Below are 23,188 nucleotides of genomic sequence, written 5' to 3'. Positions count from 1 at the left end.
TGTTTCCCAGTCATGGGTTGCAGGTGGAAGGACATCCACAACGTAAAACATTAGCTGGATAAGTTGGCTGTTCATTCTGCTGTGGCGACCCCAGGTTATTAAAGGGACTAAGCCGAAAAGAAAATGAATGAATGAATGAATAAATAAATAAATAAATAATGGTGTAATCATTGCTTTCAATAGCATTTGTTTTTCCTACTATAGAAGTAAATTGTTACAGGTTTTCAGCTTTTTTCAAAATAAGATTATAAATAAAAATCGGTTTAGATCCACTAGAGGGTGAGTAAACAGTGAGTGAATGTTCAGCTGTGGGATGAACTATGCCTTTAAGCTAAGCCATTATATTCTTTCATGGTTAGTTTGTCGTTTGTTTTACACCATTAACCAGTCACCTCAATGAAATGGATGGACTTTGGTGTGCAAATGGCTGCTGGAATTGTGCCATGTAGAGTTGCACATATGCTACACATAAAATAAGCCTCACTGTAATAAATCACATTTTCTTGAACCGACTGATTTGATTTTATCTCAAGATTTACATCTCTGCACTGCATTATTGCCACTCCTCCAGTTTAAAACATTGCCATAGCAATTACTGCCACCTGTAGGACAGATAATGCACTGCTTCAACAAAGCTCTCGGCTTTTAATGAAATCAACAAACTGTTCTATTATTTACTATTAATTAGCTTCATAATTATACTATGGTGACCTCGGTTTTGTTATGCACACTGTGGCTTGATCTCAGCTGCAGGAACAAAATACTTCAAGACATTAGCCATTTTAAATTTTTTAGACTATTCCAACAACCTTACAACCCTTAACTAGTGCTTATGAATTTCTCTTACACGCTTTTTGAAAATGCAAGAATACTAGCATTCACACCAATGCACAATATAGTTTTCTTTATAAACTTGCATGCTGATTTATCATCTGATTTTGTTTCCAACAAAATAATACATGAGTATTGTATTAAACATATTCAATAATGTTTATTACTGCTGTATGTCATTAGTGCTATATAGTTGTTAAATTCTGAATGAAGTCAAAATTTATAATGTTAAATTTGCTAGCGCACATTTTTATTCTTTAGTTGAACAATAGATCCTTGCTGGTTAATCCACTGTGGGAAAAATACTTTGATAATCTTCAATCAATGACAATATCTCATCATTTAGAGTGGTGGTCCATCTCTGTTGACATATTGCAAAACATTCAGCCACAATATTCTAAACCATGTCCCCTTGGGATTGATGTGCAAATAGAAAGCCCCACCACTTCTTAATTTTCAGTTTCTTGGAACTGAATCAACATAGTGAAACAAAAGTCTCAGCAGTTTCCAGTTCACGTGGATTTTAAGAACATTTTTACAGCTATATCATCCTTAGTATCATCAGTACTGGGATGTCCACATCCGATCACGAGATTGGAAACTGGGCTCGATCACATGGTTTCAGACTCGAACGGAATCGGATGTTACCTCCTGATCAGGACTTGAATATATATGAAGAGTTTAGATGCAAAAAACTCTAAAAGCCATTTGATATTTTCTTCTAAAATTAGCATTTTCCTGAGCTCCTGTGTGTAGGATCAGTCATTTTACTTTTATAGTGACACAAGTTCTTTTCATTGCCTTTAAAGTGAAATAACTGAACTGAGGCTAAGAAAAATGTTCATCTTAGGAGAACATTTCAGATGGCATTTAGAGGTTTTGGCATTTGAACTCTTCATATGTTTGTGTTTGTATGTGTGTGTGTATATATTGTCATTATTTTTAACACATCTATAGATATGCGGTGGCATAGAGTTAGACCTCTTTCTTGACTTCACACAGAAACAGCAACTTGTGCAGCATGACATCACTTTGTTGCAGAGACGCTATTGGTTAAGTGATGGCTTGAAGCTCAAAGCGTGAGTATGTCTGCGGTCTGGAGGTATTATAAAGTTAATGAGGACAACATTGCCATAGCAAACTGTGAGATCTGTAAACTTGGGATTGCCTGCCGGGTATTTTAAGTTGAGGTGCTATTTGTTTTTATGTTAGATTTATATATATATATATTTACTGTTGAACTAAAGTCCAAAAGTGAAGAATTTATGTGTTTTATTACTTGATTGTTCAAGCGATCTCACAGAAATGCTCTGTTTGTTAAAATAAGATGAATTAACTACAAAATAAAGAACATCCTGCATCTGTTTCTTTGCTCTTCTTTATTCTTTTTTATGTATTATAGAAATATCTGACTGAGTTTCTGTATCAGTAGATACTCAAAATCAAATGACTCCAACTAAAAGGCAAAAAAAAAAAAAAAAAACAGGTCGGGACGTCCCCACTTAATAGAACAGTTCAACCAAAATATTTTTTGAATATTTACTCACCCATTCTTGACGCAAATGATTCTTTTTCTTCAGTAAATCCTTGATGGTTTCAATAATGCAAGTCAATGGGTGCCATTCTGCTGTGAGTCAAACAACAAGATACAATCAAAACAAAATTTGTTTTTATCTGTGGCTCCTGGTGATACATTGAAGTCTCATAAAGTATGAGTGAACTAAGAATGACTTCCAGATAAATGGTTTGTGGGCCTTTGAATTAAACAGGTTTTGTAAATTGTACAGACATGCAATTACTTGGTCACACGGCACACACATTTTACATTCAAATACCATAATAACACTTGTCTTTTTCATGAAGCTGTAGTTCACTTGAAATATTTACAATTCTATAGACTACATCCAAGTACCATGAATTGTAAAACTGCTATATCTCTCCAATTCCAAAAACACAAGGCTTTTACACTCTTGACAAATGTAAGTGGACTGCTTTTGAAAGCAGGTACATCAGGATAACAGTGGTATCCTTGTCTTTAATTCCAACAGGGGTTGTGGTGGAAGAGGTAGGCGGAATGCTGAATACTTTTGCCTGTCTCTCTCTGTTTTCCATTGGCACATCACTGGTCTGCTGACATGAAATGAAAACAAGAGTTTTATTCCCTTCTCAATTCATTCACTGCAATAAGAAACGTTATCCACTCATTCAGACTGGAATTCAACTATTTGACGGCTCTTTTAGTCAGTTCTCTTGATCCGTGTCCGAATTTAAACTCTTAGCATGACCAAAAATCTGTCTTTGCACTTTAAGTATCCACTATTGTTAGCATTAGACATTAATTAATAAGGGCAGATCAAATGTAGTACTTTTTTTCTTACTTTATTGCTTAAAACACCAGAAGATCATTGTTAATTAAACTACTCCATCACATAATTACTTCAAATGCTCATTTTAAATAAACACAAAGACAAGAAAATGTATTAATATTGAACTGTATATTATCATAAAGCTTTCAATAAAAAAACTTCATAATTATTATTTAGCATTTTATTAACAGTAAATATCTAATGCCAAATTCCAGGACTGACCAGTCAGAATCAAGTACAAATGAGTTCAAAAGCTGACCAAGCTAGGATCTAAGTCTCTATATACTGTATACTTTTACACTCAAAATAATTTAAATACAGCACACATGAATGTGTTTTGATCTAAAATGACCTAGCAAGTGTTAACATACTCTAAAACAGGGGTTCTCAAATTTTTTTAAGCCCGTGACCCCAAAATAACAATGCCAATGACTTGCGACTTCCACTCTTTTCAGGAAGTGGTTATAATCATACAAACGTTGTGCACAACGGCTCACACTAACCAATATGTCTACATAAGCACATTGACAGAACAAAAAGTGCAACAGTATAATGTCCATCTAATTTTTTATTTATTTTATTATTTAAAATGAACCACATTTAATGAGACTGGTTGTCACAATTTTTAGTTGCATCACAAGTATTTTCTTGGTTTAATCTGGGAGACAACCACTTAAAGATTGTGGCCTGTATTTATTTTAAATGTATGCCAGTGCCGTAAAGCTGACAGTTTAGCTAGTGCCGTAAAATCAATCTGGTACAATTTACGCCATTGTCTCTAATGTAAAAACCCCCAGGGGTTGCAATCCAATGGAGAAAAAAAATTAAAACGAAAGGCGGATGGCTTTTTGTTTAGATGTTGTATCTTAAATGTAACTATTTTAATGTTCTGTAGGTTAGGATTAAGAAATGGTAGTTTGACAAATTTTTAAAAATATATTAGATTTTTGTGCTCTCATTGTGCCGCTACACCCCAGTTGGTCCTAACCCTCACTTTGAGAACCACTGCTCTACAACATCACTGCAAAATGGACTTATTCCAAAGTGCACTTTTTTAAATGGCATCTTTAAAATGGCATATTAATTTGTAGAATATTTAACCTCACATTCAATATTCCAGAAAAGAGACAAGACAAAGCTTCACTTCATCGTTCTCATTTGTCTGCTCCTGCTCTTTGAAGTAAAGATCTACTGCAGCTGAATGAAAATCCTATTAAGTTGAAATCCACTTTAAGTTATGCAATAAAAATGTATAAAACGATCAAATACGATTTAAAATATGATTACGATTAAAATATTCAAAAGTGGGTCAGAGATGAAAAGGTGTTTTCACGCAAACCCAAAAAGCGCAATAAAGCTTCAAATGTGACTGTGTATTAGATTGTGTTCTGTTTTTTTCCTCAAAAATAATGTTTTATTTATTTATTTATTTATTTATTTATTTATTTATTTATTTATTTATTTATTTAATGCCATATCAGCAGCATTGGCTATATTAATGGCAAAACTAAATAAACAATATATAACAATCATATCAGTTTTTTTAACAAACATATATACAAAAAATAATTGAAGAGTCATATACAATCTTTTAGTCTGATTAAAAATAAACTCTCAAATTGTTCCAGAAGGCACCTTTTCAAACATTTCCCTTAAATTATCTCTAGAATAAAAACGTTCAACTGTCAATTTCAGTTTGTTTATTTATATAGCACTATTAAACACAACCAGAGGTTGACTAATGTGTTGAACAATACACATTACAACAAAGAAAAAAATATAAAACAAGCTAAAATGGACAATATACACTGAAAAAAATGCTAAATCAAAAAGGGTAAGTTTTCAACATAGATTTAAAAACAAACAGAGATGTAACAGATCTAATACAGAGGGGCAGAGCATTCCACAACCTATAGGTCCAGCTATTGCGAAGGCACGGTCAACTCTGTATTTCAGCCTCTACCTAAAGATGCATAATAATAATCTTTGGTTAGACGACCGAAGAGGCCGAGGCTGATGCTCAATCAACTTGTCTGACAGATAAGAAGGTGCCAGGCCATTTAGAGATTTAAAAACCAGGAGAAGAAGTTTAAAAGTGAGCGGATAATGCACAGGCAACCAGTGCAAAGAGCGTAAAACTGGTGTAATGTGGTCACATTCTCTTTTATATCATTTAAAAATACACAATCTATTAAAATATGTTTTATTATTATATGTTAAATATTCTTACACAAGACACAGACAGGTTTTCCTTCCCCTTTCAATAAATATGAGTGTGTGAGTCTTGCAGTGTCTTATTCTGCATCTCGTATGTACAACCTGATCTTGTCTCCTTTCAAAGTGGTGATTATTTTTTACTAATTGTTACTAATTAACAATTAGTTGTTTCTACATTCATCCCATCTCATTTGTCATTTCTCATTAATATACAGATTTAAAACAAGTTGGACATCAGACAAGAATTTTACATTCTGTTATCTCCAGCTGTAGGGCTTCCTTAGCTGCTTTACCTGCACGTTCGTTTCCAATGAATCCCAGAAAACAGGTATCCAGAAAAAAATATTTATATTAAAGTCTTTTTCCTTTAAAAGGTCCACTTCTTCTATTAAGCTAAAAATCCCGATCAGTTTTTATAGATTTAAGTGCTTATATGCAGGATATAGAATCTGTGAGAGTAAAAATGACTCATAATCATGCAAGCTAAAAACTAAATACTAAACAATCTTGTCAGCCATATTCAGAACAAGAATCATTTGTTTACAAATTAAAGGACTTTTTATTTATCATTTTAAATCAATTTAAATTGACATTATCTACGAGGTTTATCCATATGTCAGTTTAATTTAATAAAATTGATATACTCTAATCACTTTTAAATTTATTTATTCATTTTTTACACACAAAAAATATAATAAAACTAATTCTATTAAAATATAGTAGTATAATAATTTTTACATAAAAATATCTAATTACACCGGTTGATGGAGGATAATTTTATTTCATCCATATGTCCAAATGTTCACAAAGGTCATTTGAAAGATTCCTTTCAAACTAACATACTATTTCTCTGTATATAAATTCACATTTAAAAATATAATTCTCATCTCATCACGGACCTCATGCATTTTTCACACTGAAAAACAAGACTTATTGTTTGTATTTAATGAATATGAAGTCTTAGCATGTTTTCATCTTCTCTAAACAAGGCCTGATATTGTGTAAGAAGCCACTTTATATTCTTACACTGCTATTTCAAGTTGATTGCCTGTTTATTTTTTCTCCCAATTAGTCCGTCATCGTATTTTAAAGGCAAATACTCCAATGAGACATTTTTGTAAACCATAGTTACATAAAACTGTCTAGGATTAGGCAGAATGGTTTCTTTATCAGTTGAAAGATGTCAAAAGCCTTTAGAAAATCATTCATGCAAGTTGAATAACAGTGGAGTCTGCATGATAAAATGTCACATCGTCTTCTTCTTAGACATAATTAATCTTATCATGTCCAACTGTCATGTTATGCAACACTACACTATCTTTCCCTATAATCAATATTGCAGACCAGTGCTGTTTATCCGTGTTATATAACTTCATTTATGCATTTAAAATCATTAGCTATCATTGTCTTTTTATTTAGGGTCCTATCAATTATTTTTCTGTAACATTCATGTACAATTAATTCTTTATCTGTGTGTTACAGTTCAGTGAGAAAGATGAATCCCAGAGAAATCAAACTGACTGTCCATTTTAATGACCTATTTTAATGGTGCTTGTCTTTTCAGTTGTGTTTTATTTAATGATTTGTATGATGTGAGGCTGCCTAATTCTCATAAATATATTATCAAGTGTAAGTGCAAGTATACAAGTATAAGTGTACAAAAGTGGAGATTTTTACAAACAAATATATGTTACTGTTATTTCACAGTTTCTGTCATAGACGCTTGAACCATGTGCTTTTGATATGGAAAACTTAAAGAGCCCCTATTATGCATTTAAAAAGGTCATATTTTGGCTTTGGCATCTCCAACAACAGTCTGATATGCATGCAAGGTCAAAAACACTTGCATTCTTATAATGGCACTAGGCACTAGTCTTATAATATGCACTAGGCATGGGCTGGTATAAAATTCTGATGGTATGATAACCTTGGATAAAAACATGTTTAATATGTTTATATATATTTTACGGTTTCACGGTATTGTAATTACTGCTAAAAAATAAGTAATTTTTAAATGTCTGGGTATAAAAACAACAACTAAAAATATTTTTTAAATAATAATAAAATACATAACAAATAAAATAAATAAAAAATAGTTAAAATAAATGAAAATAATAAAAAATAGGTATTATTTGGAATAAAAAGAGAATTTACAAAATTGCAGATTAGCATAAAACATGGAATGTAACTAAATATAGCTAAAATAAATTCAGGATAATCTTAAAATTAAAAAGATCATATTCCTGACTGGCGATGCAGTGGTGCAGTATTTAGTGCTGTCGCTTCACAGCAAGAAGGTTGTTGGCTTGAGCCTCGGCTGGGTCAGTTGGCGTTTATGTGTGGAGTTTGCATGTTCTCCCCGTGTTTGTGTCGGTTTCCCCCCACAAGCCCAAAGACATGCGGTACAGGTGAATTGGGTAAGCTAAAATTGTCCATAGTGTATGTGAACGACTGTGTATGGGTGTTTCCCAGTGATGGAAGCACTGAAAGGGCATCCGCTGCGTAAAACATTTGCTGGATAAGTTGGTGGTTCATTCCACTGTGGTGACCCCAGATTAATAAAGGGACTAAGCCGAAAAGAAAATGAATGAATGAATATTCCTGACATGAATACTCTCAGAATTTAATATGGCAATAAATATGTATATGACATATGTTGATATATTTGGTCTTGACAGCATAGATCTGCTACCCTGCTGCTGCTGCTTTGATTATTATGGCAAGTACCGAGACCTGCTACTACCAGTATACACAGACATGCCATCTGAAAATATAACATGCTGCTGCTGAAGCAAACACAATTTATATGTAACCCCTGCAGCAGATCTAAACACAGGTGGAGCTCTCCGAAAACACGCTGCAGCTTGACAACTTAAAATGACGCGGAGCATTTAAACTGATGAGGAGCAAGCTCATTGGCTCCCAAGGTGACAGCAACTAATCTCCTGCACTGTGTACTTGATGCAGGAGCAGACTAGGAGACCTATCAGTCTGCTCGCGCAGAGAGTTTCATGGCAGAAATTTCATTTCAATTTAATTTCATCCTTCACATTCATTACTCATAGCATATGTACTCAAGAAGGGGGAAGCGTATTTCCCAATCTTCCATGTTCTGACTACCACAACAATATGAAGCCACATTTCTGCAGTCGAGTCCTAATGCTACATCCAATTATGTCGGTTCTGATCTTACTTAAATATCAATAGCAATATCATTTATAGGGCACCTATGATACTAAATCAACTTTTGAAAATTGTTTGGACAGAACTGTGTGTAGGTATAGTGTGTCCACACAGGGGTGGACTTAGTGATTCCAGGTATGGGGCCCAAGCATTAAAACTAGACTTTTTTTTGTTAAATAAACTGCATGTTAAAAATATTTTAAGTGGAACCTTTATCTTCTAATTGCAAGAATAAATGCAATAAATTCACAAAGGAAAAAAAGTTAAGTTTACAAACTAAGCCACATTTGTGATTAGATTTTAATATTTTCATGTGAAGTACGAAAGAAAATTTCCACTATTCATAGGGGCCAACCAGTTACCAGTTTTAAAAAGAAGTAAAAAGATTTTTTTATTTTTTTTAATTATGGTTATAGACAGATTTTATAACATATGACAAAAAATGTATAAAAGAGCAGTATAATTAATATAGACTTCTTGGCATTGGTAGGAGCCCCCTAAATTCCCAGGGCCCTAAGCTGCTGCTTACCTTGCTTATTGCTTAAGTCCGCCTCTGCGTCCACAACCATATTGGCATTATATGAACACAAGAAGTCTATTTTTAAAAATTTCCTGACGTTAATATAAGATCAAAAGCCCAGCTGTTTTGTAGCCCACTGCAACATGAATGTAGAAGTGCGGATTTCCTCAACCACAGAATTGATTGAGGTGGCGAGTATTAACATGTTAACAGGATTTGGAAAAAAAAACTAAGAATGAATCTGTTCCAACTCTTTGTATCAATTAGTCATTTCTTTCCGAATCAGTGGAGTAGCTCTTCAATGTTTTGGCTTCCAGCAGTGACATTTATTAAACTACACCAAACTGAATTTCAACTGTGAAAACTGGATTGAAGCAGTTTCAGTTTACTAGAACTTCATCTATGTTAAGCTGCTTTCACACAATCTGCATTGTAAAAAAGCATTTTAGCAATAAAGATGAATAGAATTGACTGATTCTATACACTCAAAATTCATTTATTCATATTCCTTCAGCGTAGTCCCTTTACTTATCAGGGGTCGCCACAGAGGAATGATCCGCCAACTTATCCAGCATATGTCCTACACAGCGGATGCGCTTCCAGCTACAACCCAGAACTGGGAAACATCCATACACACACATTCACATACACTACGGCCAATTTAGTTTATTTAATTCACCTATACCGCATGTCTTTGGACTTGGGGAGACCGGAGCACCCAGAAGAAACCCACACCACCACTGGGAGAACATGCAAACTCCACACAGAAATGCCAACTGACCCAGCCGGGGCTCGAATCAGCGACCTTCTTGCTGTGAGGCGAAAGTGCTACCCACTGAGCCACCGTGTCACTTATACTCTAAAAATTTTTTTTATATTTATTCCACACAGCCGTTTTATTCTACAGTATATTGCACTAAATAAGTGTTCAGTATGAACAGAATATGAATACATTGTGACTTCATCAGTCCACATTCCAAAAGAGGAAATGAAAAGAACAAGTGTTCCATGAAATGCTCTTCTAAACATACTGAGAGCTTTTTGTGAAATCACCAGACAGAGAAACATTACTTGGAGTCTGACAATGCCTGGCTGCAAACAGTGCGCAAATTTCAAGTTTCTGCATGCTTCGTTTTCTCTTCCTACTTAGAGACTGAAGCCTTGAGCTGACACTTCATCAAAACAAATACTAACTCTCAGTGCGTCTGGCCATCCTCTTTCCAGCATAGAGTTGGCGTGCCGTTTTGACTGCTTTTAATTTGACTTGAGGGATATGATGGTTTCAACTATTGTATTGTTTCTTCATCATCTGTTTTATAATTCATCCGTTTCATGACAGCAAACATTCTGCTCTTCAGACTGTATGCAGCAACAATTCCCTTTTGTTTTGTTGACTTTAAAGTGAACATTATAAAAATGCAATTCTGCAGATGAGAAAATAAACTTAGTCACCATATGAGCTTGGGTTTCCAATCGTTTTTAGGAACTGAGCATCAAATCGGTGAGTAGGCCCTATAAGAATTACTCTGTTTTTATTATTACTATTATCCTGCCGCTAATCAAAGGAATTTTGAGGGTCTAAACATGTTAGAAAACGCATGAAACTTTACAAACACCAGACGTGATGAAAAATTATCACTTACTATGGGTTTCAGAAGTGGATGTGGCAAAATGGCTTCACAACGCTACCTATGCACATTTGATGAACTGGCCCCCGGGCTACCTTTCACACACATGAAAATTGGCACACACATCAAACATGCCAAAACCTGCAAAGCAAAATCTCAAACTCAACAGGAAGTTGGATATTTTTTACTTTCTCTACCAAAAAAGTGCAGTTTTTTCCATTTCCAGGCATTGTATTTTAATTTATTATTATTATTATTTTTACACTGATTTCTTTACTGAAATTATTTTCTTTTACTTTATATCTGTCAAGGTAATAGTACAACACAAAATAAAAATGTACTCATTGTTCTTTCTCTTTCAAATAGTTCCCAAACCTTTAGGAGGTTATTTTTTTTGTTAAAACATTGACGTCATTTATACTATTAAACCATTGATACTATGGAGGTTTATGGTTACAACCTGAGCAAATATCTTTTAATATTTTGTGAAATATTTTGTGTTCAACAGAGAAACATCTTAAACAGGTTAGTGATAAGTGAAAGGTGATGATAAAATTTTCTGTTTTAGATGAGCTATTGGGTCCACAAGACAAAACACACATTATTTGCATGCATGCATGCATGCATAGATAAGATAAGATAAGATAAGATAGATAGATAGATAGATAGATAGATAGATAGATAGATAGATAGATAGATAGATAGATAGATAGATAGATAGATAAAACGATTTGATGGACAAAGCTTCATAAAACGTTTGAAAGTACATGTTTTTGGATTTTTCTTGGTAAACAATTTCATTGTATGCAGTTCTACAAACAAACCAACAAATATGCCTATAAACGGTTTCTGTCTCACCAAAGTGAACAATTGGACAAAGATAGTGACAGAAAAATGACTGATACTGTGTGAGAAATGTAGAGCTTTTTGGCTTACTTTGGAAAAACTGTCCACACACAACCATCACTTCAGCTTGTCAGATTTGAAGCTAAGCCTAGCAAGAGCAAGAGCAAGCGCCAAACATTAAATCAAGACAAAACACAAGGCCTTTTTTGGAGGAAACTTTTGGTGGTCTAGTGAGAACTGAACTGATTTTTATGTCCAAACCAAATCCAGACAATCATCAGAAAAACATCAACGATTCAATCAAACATTGTGATAATATAAGCTTCACACAAGGTGGGGTTCAGCCGGTTTAACAAAGGAAATATAATATAAAGTGTCACCTGAAAACGCGGAATACTCCACTGGATTTAAATTCGTGTCAGTGTTAGAAAACTCTGGACCTAATTCCTAAAAACTTTAGTTCAATTCGAGGATGCAATCTGCACCTTCTCCACATTTGATCCGGATACACTCTGTACGCATTAACTTTGATCCGAATCCTGAGTCATCGGAAGCGCGTGCCCGCAGCTATGAACTGCACAAATTAAGAGCTGATTCACCCTCACTCCTCTCTCACGTATAGAACAAGTTTGCCGGCGACAAAAGTAAAAATCTGTTTAAATTATGTAATTTCGCACACAAGTTAAATCATATATTTTACTGATCATTTTGAATTAGTGTTAATGCAACTTACCAAATCCTGATTCGTGCAGGCGCTGTTTAATCAGCTTCTTTTACAACTTTTTGAGTGGTTTGAGTGAATCTGTTTTCCTTTACAACAATTAAATATCATGCGTTACTAAATGAAAATAAAAACAAGATTTTTAGACAAAGTAACATTTTAACGAGAAGCCTTGAACATGGGCTGTTGTGATGTCAGAATGTTGACGTAACTCACGTAAATTAATTCTGTTCATGTTCTTTCATCCGGTTATTTTCTTCATAAACAGACATGCATCATCACCAAAACAAAAACTGTTAGTGTTACCAGAAAAGGTGCTTATTAAGGTCAAGAGTGAAGGTCTCCGTTTTCCTGGAAAGTGATTCAGTAATTAATACATACCTCATGCCCTGCTGTTTAAGAACTCAGACACTTGTTTTTATACACTGTGGGTGGTCTTTGTACATTTACCATTTGAGGTTGAACCACTAACTACAATTACCATCTTCGAAATCTTTTAAAAACGGACCTCCAGCATTTAGGAAAATCGTCTGTCAGTGATAAAAAATGATGAGCATTAATCTCAAAAGCCTTTTAAAATAACGGTTATTACAACAATATTAATACAACAACGAAACACTTTGATTACTGATGTATGAATCCTAAGTTATGCGTGTTGTGCTTATGAAAACAGGTAATTAATCATATGAAGAGCTTGCTAGGTAAATCTCTAAATGCTTGAACAACTCACATTCATCTTCAAATACACTGCTCTCTGTATGGAATGTAAATTTCTATTATGTTTCAAGTTGAATAGACTTCTGTTAATCTTTCCATTTTGATAGGCTTCTACAGGGCTCTCTTGTGGATGAAGTGAATATTATATCTACAGTACAGTGTTTGCAGTATTGCACCGCTAGAGGGTGCAATGTGAATGAAAAATGTCTTCCCACTGGAGATTCCAAGAAAACAACTAGATCCATTTGGCCCATACTGCATGTTGTTCTTCTTTTGCCAAATAATGCATGTTTATTATGCTACATTGCATACATCCATGATTTTTACATCCATTCAAGTAAGCTTTATATAAAATTAGCTGATACAGTCCCTCAAAAAACAGAGGATAACACTACGTTAGCACCATTGACAGACAACAAATCAAAAACATTCCACATTGAAAAAAATAGCATTAGAAATCCCTGTTTTTAAATAAGTTATTTAATACTGGTGTGATAAATTGCTTTAAATGCTTGCTTGTGATGTTTTCAGTCAGCTTCATAAGACGTACAGAATGGACGGCATAAATAATTCATAATGACTGTCCACAGCAACTGACCACCAGTCAATTTCAAATAATGAAACAGGGGAAACTGTAATAAAAGTAACCTGCTCCTGGGATGCCAGTGTTTATGAACCTCTGATCTGAACCTGTAGATGTAAGGCTTCTCAAAGTATTCCTGTATTACAATACATAATGTAAGAACAAACTCCTTTTAAAAAATAAAGATGAAATATTCCAGGGCTCATCGTATCTTAATGTATCAGCAGTTTGTACTGCAAACCCATGAGGCACTTCAAATATTATCTATAAGCAGAAGTCGTCAGCTTGGATTCAAAAAGCCCAAGTATAAAGTTAAAACACATAAGAGACTAAAAAGGGAAATGAAATGGTCTCTTCAGGCCTTTATTTTTCTGTAGATGTATGACCCACCTGAGGAAAGTCCTCTTACCTTGTTGAAACGCTTACAAAAAGACCTAAACCACAAGTCCTGTCAAGTTCAAAAATACACACATGTATATAAAAGTGCACCAGAGTTCCTTTCATGTAAGAAATGATCTCACTTGAGAGTTATCCACAGTTCCATTTTCAACATCGGCAGCAAAAACAGAAAGACTGAGCTTTCAGATTTGTTACTGCCTCAGGGGTGAGAGGGAAAACAACAGCTTTTCAGTCTGTTAATCTCAGACAAGAGTCAGTTCCTGTCTCGAAACTGGAATGCGTTTGAAATGGGGATGTTCTGTTCTGTCTTACAGTACGATGGAGATAAGGCTGAGAAGTGGAAAGGTCCTCTAGAGAGGTGTAGTGGTTCAGGGCTCTTGATAATCTCATTGGTTGGTTGGGGTTTCTGGATGTTCATCTGAACCTTTACCTGTGGGTCACCTGGTTGTTGATCAGGCCAGGGAAAGTGTCTTCTGTCTCTGCACTAAAGGAGCCTCCTATAAAGAGACAGAAATACAGTCATGTTTAGAATACAGCATGCTCATGGGATGACATCTCATTTAGGGGTATACAGAAGTCACAAAATATATTTGAACACCTCAAAGTTTACTTTGTAGACTTATTATTTTATTTTGAAATCGGTTCTATAATATTAGCTATGGTTCGGTGCAGTGGGTATCACTGTCGCCTCACAGCAAAAAGGTCACTGGTTCGAGCCTTGGCTGGGTCACTTGGCATTTCTGTTTACATGTTTTCCCAATGTTCTCTCTGTGTTTACTCCGGGTGCTCCGGTTTCCCCCACAGTACAAAGACATGTGCTATAGACCATTTTGAGGGATGTAAACAAAAACAATGGTCCCAACGTATTTCCTGTTTTACATTTTTAAATCCTATAGCTTCTGAGAATCCCTAAAGAGCCACACATTGTTAATTAATGTTATGATAGCTGTTTTAACACCAAGTTATGATTGACTTGCCTCTTGTTATGAAATAGTTTGAAAGCAAGCAGGAAATGTTCATGGGCCAATGACATCAAGTCATTGAAATGGTCTATAGGTGCATTGAGTAGGCTAAACTGACCGTAGTATGTGTGTGAATGAGAGTGTGTGGTTGTTTCTCAATGTTGGATTGCAGCTGGAAGGGAATCCGCTGCGTAAAACATATGCTGGATAAGTTGACGGTTCATTCTGCTGTGGCGACCCCTGATTAATAAACGGAATAAGCCGAAAAGAAAATGAATGAATGAATGATTAGCTATGTAGCTAGATTTAACTAATAGTCTTTATTTTTTGCAATAGCATTAAAAGATTTGGCATTTAACATTTAAAAAGGTTAAAGTCTGCATTTATTTAATAAAAATATAATATTAAAGATATTAACATAAACAGTTATGTAACGTAAACGTAAATCTGTTATGAAACAGAGATATTATGAAAAATTATTATAAATCAAAATGTTTTTTTCCCTCATTTGAATACCTTGTAGTTGGGCCAGTCACAATAATAAATAATAAATACACTCAATTATCGTGCAATACTTGGAGATGACCTCAATCACGAAGTTGACAATGACCTCAAATACGAAGTTGACAATGACATTTACATTTTAACTCACTAGTGACAATTAAAATTTTATAACTGGACATTTACCTAATCCGTAGGGCCAGACAGAATCTGCGGACATTTTTTTCTATTTCTTCAGAGAATTTTGTAAAAAATCTGCAGATTTATGTGGAATTATTTTAGGAGTTTCATACCTAAAAACTTAATATATGAAATAAAAATAAATAAATTTTTATTTTATAAAAGTAAAATTTTAAAATTCAATGCAAATCCAATTAGATCCAATTATTAGGTAAAAGAAGCAGGTCTCTCTTATAATATATCTACTAAAAGACAGAAAATATTACTTCACAAACTGTAACTAAATCATAAGAACATTTTAATATTATTATTATTATAGCCCAATAATATTAGTGAAATGGATTATAAAAACTAAAAGAAAATTATATATTTCCACAAGTAGATACATAGACTCGATGGGCAAAAAAATCAGCAGAAATCCATGTGGCCCTATTTATAGGACATTTTATAGTATGTATAATAGGACATTTTCCTTTTTAAATTCAAAATCCAGAATCTAAATAACCTTAAGAATGATAAGTGTTTTAAAGTGTTCATCATTAATCATTACATAATCAGGGACATAAAATGACAACTTAAAATGACAATAATATTCCTTATCTCAACAATCTCAATGACAATATATCGCACAACAAAAAATCCTTATCATGACAGAACCTTCTCGTACTATGTAATGTAACCCCAGAAAGGATTTACTTTTTTCATGATTATTTGATAAACGAAAAAAGAAATGAATTTAACTGAAATGTATATCTTTTCGCACTACATTTATGGTCACTTTTAATCAATTTAATGCATTCTTGTTGACATACTGAACCAAATTTTTTGATCAGTGCTGTATATATATTTATTTATTAGCCCCCCTGAATTATTAGCACCCCTGTTTATTTTTTCCCCTAATTTCAGTTTAACCGAGAGCATTTTTCAACACATTTCTGAACATAATATTATTAATAACTCATTTCTAATAACTGATTTATTTTATCTTTGCCATGATGACAGTAAATATAATTTTACTAGATATTTTTCAAGATACTACTAAACATCTTCATTTAAAGGCTTAACTAGGTTAACTAGGCAGGTTAGGGTAATAAGGCAAGTTATTGTATAATAATGGTTTGTAGATAGTCTAAAAAAATAGCTTAAAAGGGCTATTCATTTTGACCTTAAAATCATGCATAAAAAATTAAACTGCTTTTATTCTAGCCGAAATAAAACAAATAAGTCTTTCTCCAGAAGAAAAAATATTATCAGACATACTGTGAAAATGTCCTTGCTCTGTTAAACATCATTTTAGAAATGTTTAAAAAAGAAAAAAAAAATCAAAGCGGGGCTAATAATTCTGGCCAACTGTAGAGTGTTCAAGATTAAAAATAAATTACACATTTTCATTCATTCACTCAATTTCCTTCAGCTTAGTCCCTTTATTTAACAACAGAATGAACCGCCAACTTATCTAGCATATCTAGCACACTGTATGTTTAACAAAGCATATGTTTTTCCAGCTGCAACCCAGTATTGGGAAACATTCAAAACACTATGGCCAATTTAGTTTATTCAATTCACCTATAACACATGTGATTGGACTGTGGGGGAAACCTGAGCACCTGGAGGAAACCCACGCCAACATGGGGAGAACATACAAACTCCACACAGAAATGCCAAATGACCAAGCCAGGACTTAAATCAGCGACCTTCTTGCTGTGAGGCAACAGTGCTAACCACTGACCCATGGTGTCACGCCGTTTACACATTTTCTGGTCATATCTATATTTAAGTTGAGGGATATTAATCATAAAAAAGTAATTTATCAAAATTATGAATTAATTTCCAGGGCAAATAAAGAGGCCTTCATGACATGTTGCTTACCTATATGGCAATTATACATCCATATACGGTGACCATCATACCGGCATCTGCACTTCACAATGTTATTGGTGTAATCCGACTCAGCAACTTCATAATTGGGGTTAATTACGATCTGTCAGTGGGAGAGAACAATCAGCACAAAAAAATACATAAGTCAAAAATATGATTCAATTTTATTTATTATTATGAAAATAACAACTTCTCTGCAAATGAACGATTTCAACCTGGAATATGTAGTCTCCCGGTTTAACATCTGTAATGTCCACCCACTGGCAATCAATGTCATGTCTGTATGTATCCCAGCAGCCCACTGTGATGCCCTGCTCACCAAAGTTCGCACACTCGTACCTCTTTTCAATTCCTGATTAACAAAATGAAGAACACATCATCTTAGTCTCATGCTATTACAGAAAAGGAACAGTTCAACTTCAAAAACATTCGTTCATACCTTCATCACACTCTGAGTCCTCCAGACAGAAGCTTGCTTTGTGTCCTTCTGCAACCTTAGTGCCATTGGTGCTGAGTAGATCATAATGGGTGAACACTTCCATGCTATGATAGTGCCTGTAGCATTAATATGGAAATGAATTAGAAAATTATAAGTCAGGTGTCAGCTCACACTTGAGTTTGCATCTGCGCCTGTCATCGTGAGACAAGAGGCTATGCTCCAGACTAATCTTGAACAGCTTGATCTTTTCACTTCTTAAGACCTCAATGTGTCATCAGGAGGCACGTATATTTTTGTTATGTCTGTATTTTGTTGACCGTCAAGTGCCAGTGATGCTAGTGACTTTCACTTCATGAATTTTTAAGCTAAGGTTGCAATCTTTTGGTTAAAAATAAACACTTTCATATCTTGAATTGAAATAATACTGCAATATCGAAAAACCTTTTGTCTTCACTTGTAACTATTACACTTGTTCATTCGGTTGCTCATGTCGCTCAGAGGAATCGCTGATGGAGCCCCTCACAGTCACATTCTTGTCAGTTTTGATTATTAAACAGAGATAATTGACTAATACTTTTAGATGGAAGCTCCTATGCTTGCTCATATACTACTCTGTCCTCAAAAACGTATCTCCTCATAGGCCGTTCATGCTACAAGACCCAAATTTGGTCAAAATGTGGCTTCTGCATTCAAGATTGTTCCTCAACTTACTTTTTACCTTGCTCAATTGGTTTTTACAAAACATATTGCAGAATGAAAAGTACCCTAGTCAGGTTGAATCACGCACTCAATTAGAGACTTGTGTGCTGCGAGTGAACAGACAGTCGGCTCGCACTCATCATCATGGTCAGGTTTTTTCACAGCAGATGAGTCAGTGTACTGTTCTAGTAACTGAATATCTTAGGATATTGGTTTATTTCAAGTCAGAGGGAGTATCCGATATGTTAGTACTTATTGAAGACGCAAACCGTTTCACGACAATTCGACCGGTTCAGAAGATCCGGTTTGAAAAATTCATTCAATTCATTCGCAAATCGCCCATCATCACTACAGACAGTCAGAATGGCAGGCCGAAGACTTACATTTTTGCAATGGATTCTTGTTTTTTTGAACTCATTGAAGAAAAGAAGTGGATTGTTGTTAAGTGTAGATTATTAACTTATTAAGTAAAACTCTCGACAACTGCAAGAAACACAACATTGGGAAAAAAAAAAAAAAAACTGGATGTGAAGCACTGCACCCGCACCCCTTCCAGCTAAACAACCAATGATTGACATCAGTTCATGTTCTCCAGGTAAAACAATTAATTAGACTAAATTAAAAATGGTTATTGCTTTTATTATTTGAGGAGATGCAGCCACTGTCCAACATTATTGTAGAAGTGACTATGTTTTGTAATATACTAAGATTTTTTTTCTTGTGGCAAACGATTTACACATTTGTTAAGGCCATGTGAAGAAAAGTATTCAATGTATAAAGCTCAAAGATTTATTTTGATTTGGGGCTGTTTTTTTTCGTCTTGCTATTCATTTTGTTATTAAATATTTTAAAGGTTTAAAATCTGTTTTTTTTTTTTTATTAAAAATTTGCTTTATTTAAAAACAGTGAATTTATTTAATAACACAAAACATTCAAAAGTAGCAAACACATTGCATGCTGTCACTTATCTGTATATACATCATGTCTAGCTCTGGGATCAGAAAGTTCTCAAAATATAATATTATCCTACATTTTTTAAAGGAAAATAAAGGTGTAGGTTTATAAGTGGTTGTTAAATGCAGAGCTTCTCTATATAAAACGTGAAAAAACACCTGCAAGTTCTGAAAGAGATCAAACCTCAGTCAGGTAAGGAAAAGTAACACAAAAGTAACTGAAAAGTAATATAATGCATTGCTTTCCATAAAAAGTAACTAGCAATTAGTTACTTTTTTGGGGATGTAACTCAATATGGTAATGCACTACTTTCAAAAGTAATTTTGTCCCACACTGATGATCATCATACGTCATATTGTGCAGCCCTACCTGTGACAGTCATGCCAAACCCAGTTCTCTCTGGAGATTTTGGGCCTGAAGTCAGATTGTCCGTTGTTGTGGATCTGGGAGGAGAAACGGAGGAGCCGGCGAGGGGAGTTGGCAGGAGTGGCACTGGAGGTGCTGGCCAGGCAGTTCTCCTCATAAGCACACTGTAACATGAACATAGGACGGTCCTCCAAATATGTGGTCTGTTCCACCACCTGCGGGTTGAGCACCAGATCTGGAGCAGCTAGAAAAAACAAATCATTTTTAGCCTTTTTTTTAAACAAATGCTCTCCTCAGTGTTCTTTTAAAGAGTGATATATATGTAATCTGTGAATAAAAGAATAGATGGCTTGTTTAAAGGGATAGTTCACTCTAAAATGAAAATTCACACACTATTTACTCTCCCTCAAGTGGTTGCAAATACTACGTTTCTTTGTTCTGTTGAACACAAAAGAAGATACTTTGAAGATAGCTAAAAACCTGTAACTTTTAACTTTCATAGTATCCACAGTAGGAAAAACAGATTTTATGGAAGTCAATGGTTACTTTTTCAGAATACCCAATTTGTGTTCAACAGAAGGAAGTCAAACAGGTTTGGAACTACTTGAGGGCGAGTAAATGAAAACAGAATATTCAGTTAAAGGTTCCACAAAACATTCTCATTTAACCTGCCATAAACCTATATTTCCAAGTTTTTAATAATACACCTAGAAGGTGATTATAATGTAAATATTATATATAATTTTATTATTTAATTGTTTACACCACACGCTACATTAGTAATTATTTGTATTCCTTGTAACAACACAAACCGACGAGAGGGTGGGATGTTATTTTGTGTGACCACCAGAGGTCAGTGTTTCTCCAGAAATAAATTAGTCGAAGCTAAAATAACTATGTCCATACGGTACAAATAATTGCTCAAGGTTGACAAAGACAAAAAAAAACAACTAGATTGAAATATTTTTATGATAATAATCTTACTCTCTGAGCAGGAAACTCCAGCAGCGAATCGTCCTCCACCTTTAGGACAGCTGAGATATTCTCCGTGATGCAGACAGTGGGAGAGAGACATCTCTGTTCCTGCACACCTCACTCCACTCATAACCACTGCATCTGCATTCACTGCACCAGGCCAGTACCACGTCTCCTGCACAACATATTACACTTCAGAGTTCAAGGGGAAATCTCTAAGGGGAAATTATAAAAGTGCACTGAATTTAAATGCAGCATACATTATATAATATAGTGTTAGACTATTAAAGATGAACCCAGTAATGTTTACTCATATGAAAAAAATATTGACACTTTCTTCACCTGTAGACAGTGGTTCAGATTGAGTAAAACTATTATAATTGTATTGATTAACTGGAATGTAGTTCACAGAAAAATTGTATTTACCTATCAGAAACTTTGCAACTATCTTAAATAAAAGAGGAAGATATCAAAGATGTCAAGATATGAAGGATGTTTATATAGAGAGCATTGTTCTACTGACACTGGAAACTGAAAATGAATCCAGAGGCCAGAAATCAACATTTACTCACTGTCTAGTGGTTCTAAGCCTTTATGAGTTACCTTTTTTTTATTGAACACAAACAAAAAAGATATTATTAAGAATGTTTAGAATGTAAAAACAATAACCAACAATAAACACTAATGGTTTCAGTGTTTGAGCATTTTCTTTTGTGTTGAACAGAAGAAAGAAACTCAAAAAGGTTTGTGTGGGTGAGTAAATAATGAAAGAATTTTCTTTTTTGGGGGATGATCCTGCTGAAAAAAACTGCTTAAACCAGCCTAAGTTGGCTGGTTTTAGCTGTTCAACCAGCCTGGTTTTAGAGGGGTTTGGAAAATGACCAGCCTAAACCAGCTTGACCAGCCTGGTTTAAGCTGGAGATGGCTGTTTTTGGCTGGGCTCCCAGCCTAGGTAGGCAGGTCAAGCTGGTTTTAGCTGGTCATCTCCAAGCCTGACCAGCTAAGACCAGGCTGGAAATGGCTGGAAACCAGCCTGGAATGGCCAAAACCCCTCTAAAACCAGCCTGATTGACCAGCTAGTTCGAACTATCTCCTGAAACGTTAACTACCCCTTATGTTTACTATATAAACATGTGAGCTACATTTACATCACTAGGTGTCGCTAACTGCTCTGTTTTCTTTTACACCAGTCTTATTAAATACACCTTCATAAATGAACATATGCTAGATATTATTATGAGAGAACACAACACTAAGTGCAAAATAACCAGACGATGGTGCTATTTTCTCTCACCATCTTAAAATCACTGGAGCTTTGTTCTAATCGAGAAAAGTCCTGAGCTGCCTAAACATAGCTTAGCAAATCAGTGGCAAAGTCTAACGCCAAACAAGACCAACTGTTAGATAGCTCAAATTAATATCCTGAACAATGAAATGTTACTTTGACATGACATTTTATATTTAGTTGCCTATATTAAAAAGGCATACACACTATAAATCAACCCTTTTATTATTTAGAAGAAAAAAACACAGTCTATTGTTCAGCCATTTCCAGTCATAAATCACATCGATCCAACAGTAACATTTTTAAAAGCAAACCACTACTCCGTTTTCCAACCCTGTGGCAGTCAACAGTTTCATTCCTGCTTATTATCTATTTAAGATCCATTTGATGAAGAGATATAATTTTCTCTTGGATTGAAGTCTCTAACTCTTTTAAATGCTTCCCAGGTGTAACAGTTTATCTTTACCGCTGTCAAAGCAGAAGGGAGTAAAGGTTTCCCTTGGCAACAGTAAACACAGACATCTATAACCGTCAGAAAGCATGTTATTTAGAAAGGTTAAACTGAGAGAAACAGGGATGACTTAAATAGCTGGTTGGTCTACTAATGACCATTGTTTCTCAATAAGAAACATCTTTATTTCAAGCCAAGCTGTGCAAAATGGATCAAAGCCATTTGATAACACATCAGAGACCAATAAAACTGGGAACCATTTCAGACGTACAAGTACATATACGTTTCCTAACAGTATCTCATTTTGTCCCAAGCTGTAAAAAGAAAGAATTCTGCCTTGGACTTTGTACAAGTGAGCCACTGTTGGGAAAAACACGAGCAACATTTGAAAAACAGCTTCTTTATGGATATAGTTGACAAACAGAATCACAGAACATTCTTCAGAAGGTACAACCAGACCGCTCTGTTTACAAAATCCCTTTGATGA

At 34.6% G+C, this 23,188-nt stretch overlaps 3 protein-coding genes across 17 annotated transcripts in view; all 3 read right to left on the bottom strand.

Annotated features, from left to right (window-relative positions):
• Positions 1-12,132, bottom strand: part of sfrp1a (secreted frizzled-related protein 1a) — a 52,024-nt gene extending 39,892 nt beyond the window's left edge. Inside the window, exons 1-4 of one of the 5 annotated variants that reach the window (XM_073950069.1) lie at positions 11,972-12,132; positions 11,682-11,739; positions 10,761-10,886; positions 2,379-2,458 (exon numbers count right to left, since the gene is read on the bottom strand). The gene's annotated coding sequence lies outside the window, so the exon portion shown is untranslated. The remainder of the gene's footprint in view (positions 1-2,378; positions 2,459-10,760; positions 10,887-11,681; positions 11,740-11,971) is intronic. The other 4 variants (XM_073950070.1, XM_073950068.1, XM_073950066.1 and 1 more) reach the window with 4 other exon arrangements.
• Positions 1-12,508, bottom strand: part of zmat4a (zinc finger, matrin-type 4a) — a 259,922-nt gene extending 247,414 nt beyond the window's left edge. For 2 of the 8 annotated variants that reach the window (XR_012406880.1, XM_073952204.1), the window contains exons 1-4: positions 11,972-12,132; positions 11,682-11,739; positions 10,761-10,886; positions 2,379-2,458 (exon numbers count right to left, since the gene is read on the bottom strand). Coding sequence is in view for 1 of the 8 variants with exons in the window: in XM_073952201.1 (XP_073808302.1) it covers positions 2,379-2,458; positions 11,682-11,709 (108 nt within the window). In the remaining 7 variants the exon portion in view is untranslated. Of the gene's footprint in view, positions 1-2,378; positions 2,459-10,760; positions 10,887-11,681; positions 11,740-11,971; positions 12,133-12,324 lie in introns of those variants that run through there. The other 6 variants (XR_012406879.1, XM_073952202.1, XM_073952200.1 and 3 more) reach the window with 4 other exon arrangements.
• A 792-nt stretch (positions 12,509-13,300) lies between these two features.
• Positions 13,301-23,188, bottom strand: part of loxl2b (lysyl oxidase-like 2b) — a 53,176-nt gene continuing 43,288 nt past the window's right edge. For 2 of the 4 annotated variants that reach the window (XR_012406100.1, XM_073951067.1), the window contains 7 exons: positions 20,975-21,140; positions 19,701-20,234; positions 19,273-19,661; positions 17,972-19,018; positions 17,748-17,884; positions 17,524-17,635; positions 13,301-14,508 (listed from right to left, as the gene is read on the bottom strand). Coding sequence is in view for 3 of the 4 variants with exons in the window: in XM_073951067.1 (XP_073807168.1) it covers positions 14,438-14,508; positions 17,524-17,635; positions 17,748-17,884; positions 17,972-18,074 (423 nt within the window). In the remaining variant the exon portion in view is untranslated. 4 annotated transcript variants of the gene reach the window in all.

The sequence above is a fragment of the Danio rerio genome, chromosome 5, assembly GCF_049306965.1.
Source record: "Danio rerio strain Tuebingen ecotype United States chromosome 5, GRCz12tu, whole genome shotgun sequence".
NCBI classification, from domain to species: Eukaryota; Metazoa; Chordata; class Actinopteri; order Cypriniformes; family Danionidae; genus Danio; species Danio rerio.
The sequence above is the reverse complement of the archived record's forward strand: the minus strand, read 5'-3'. Positions and strand labels throughout refer to the sequence as shown.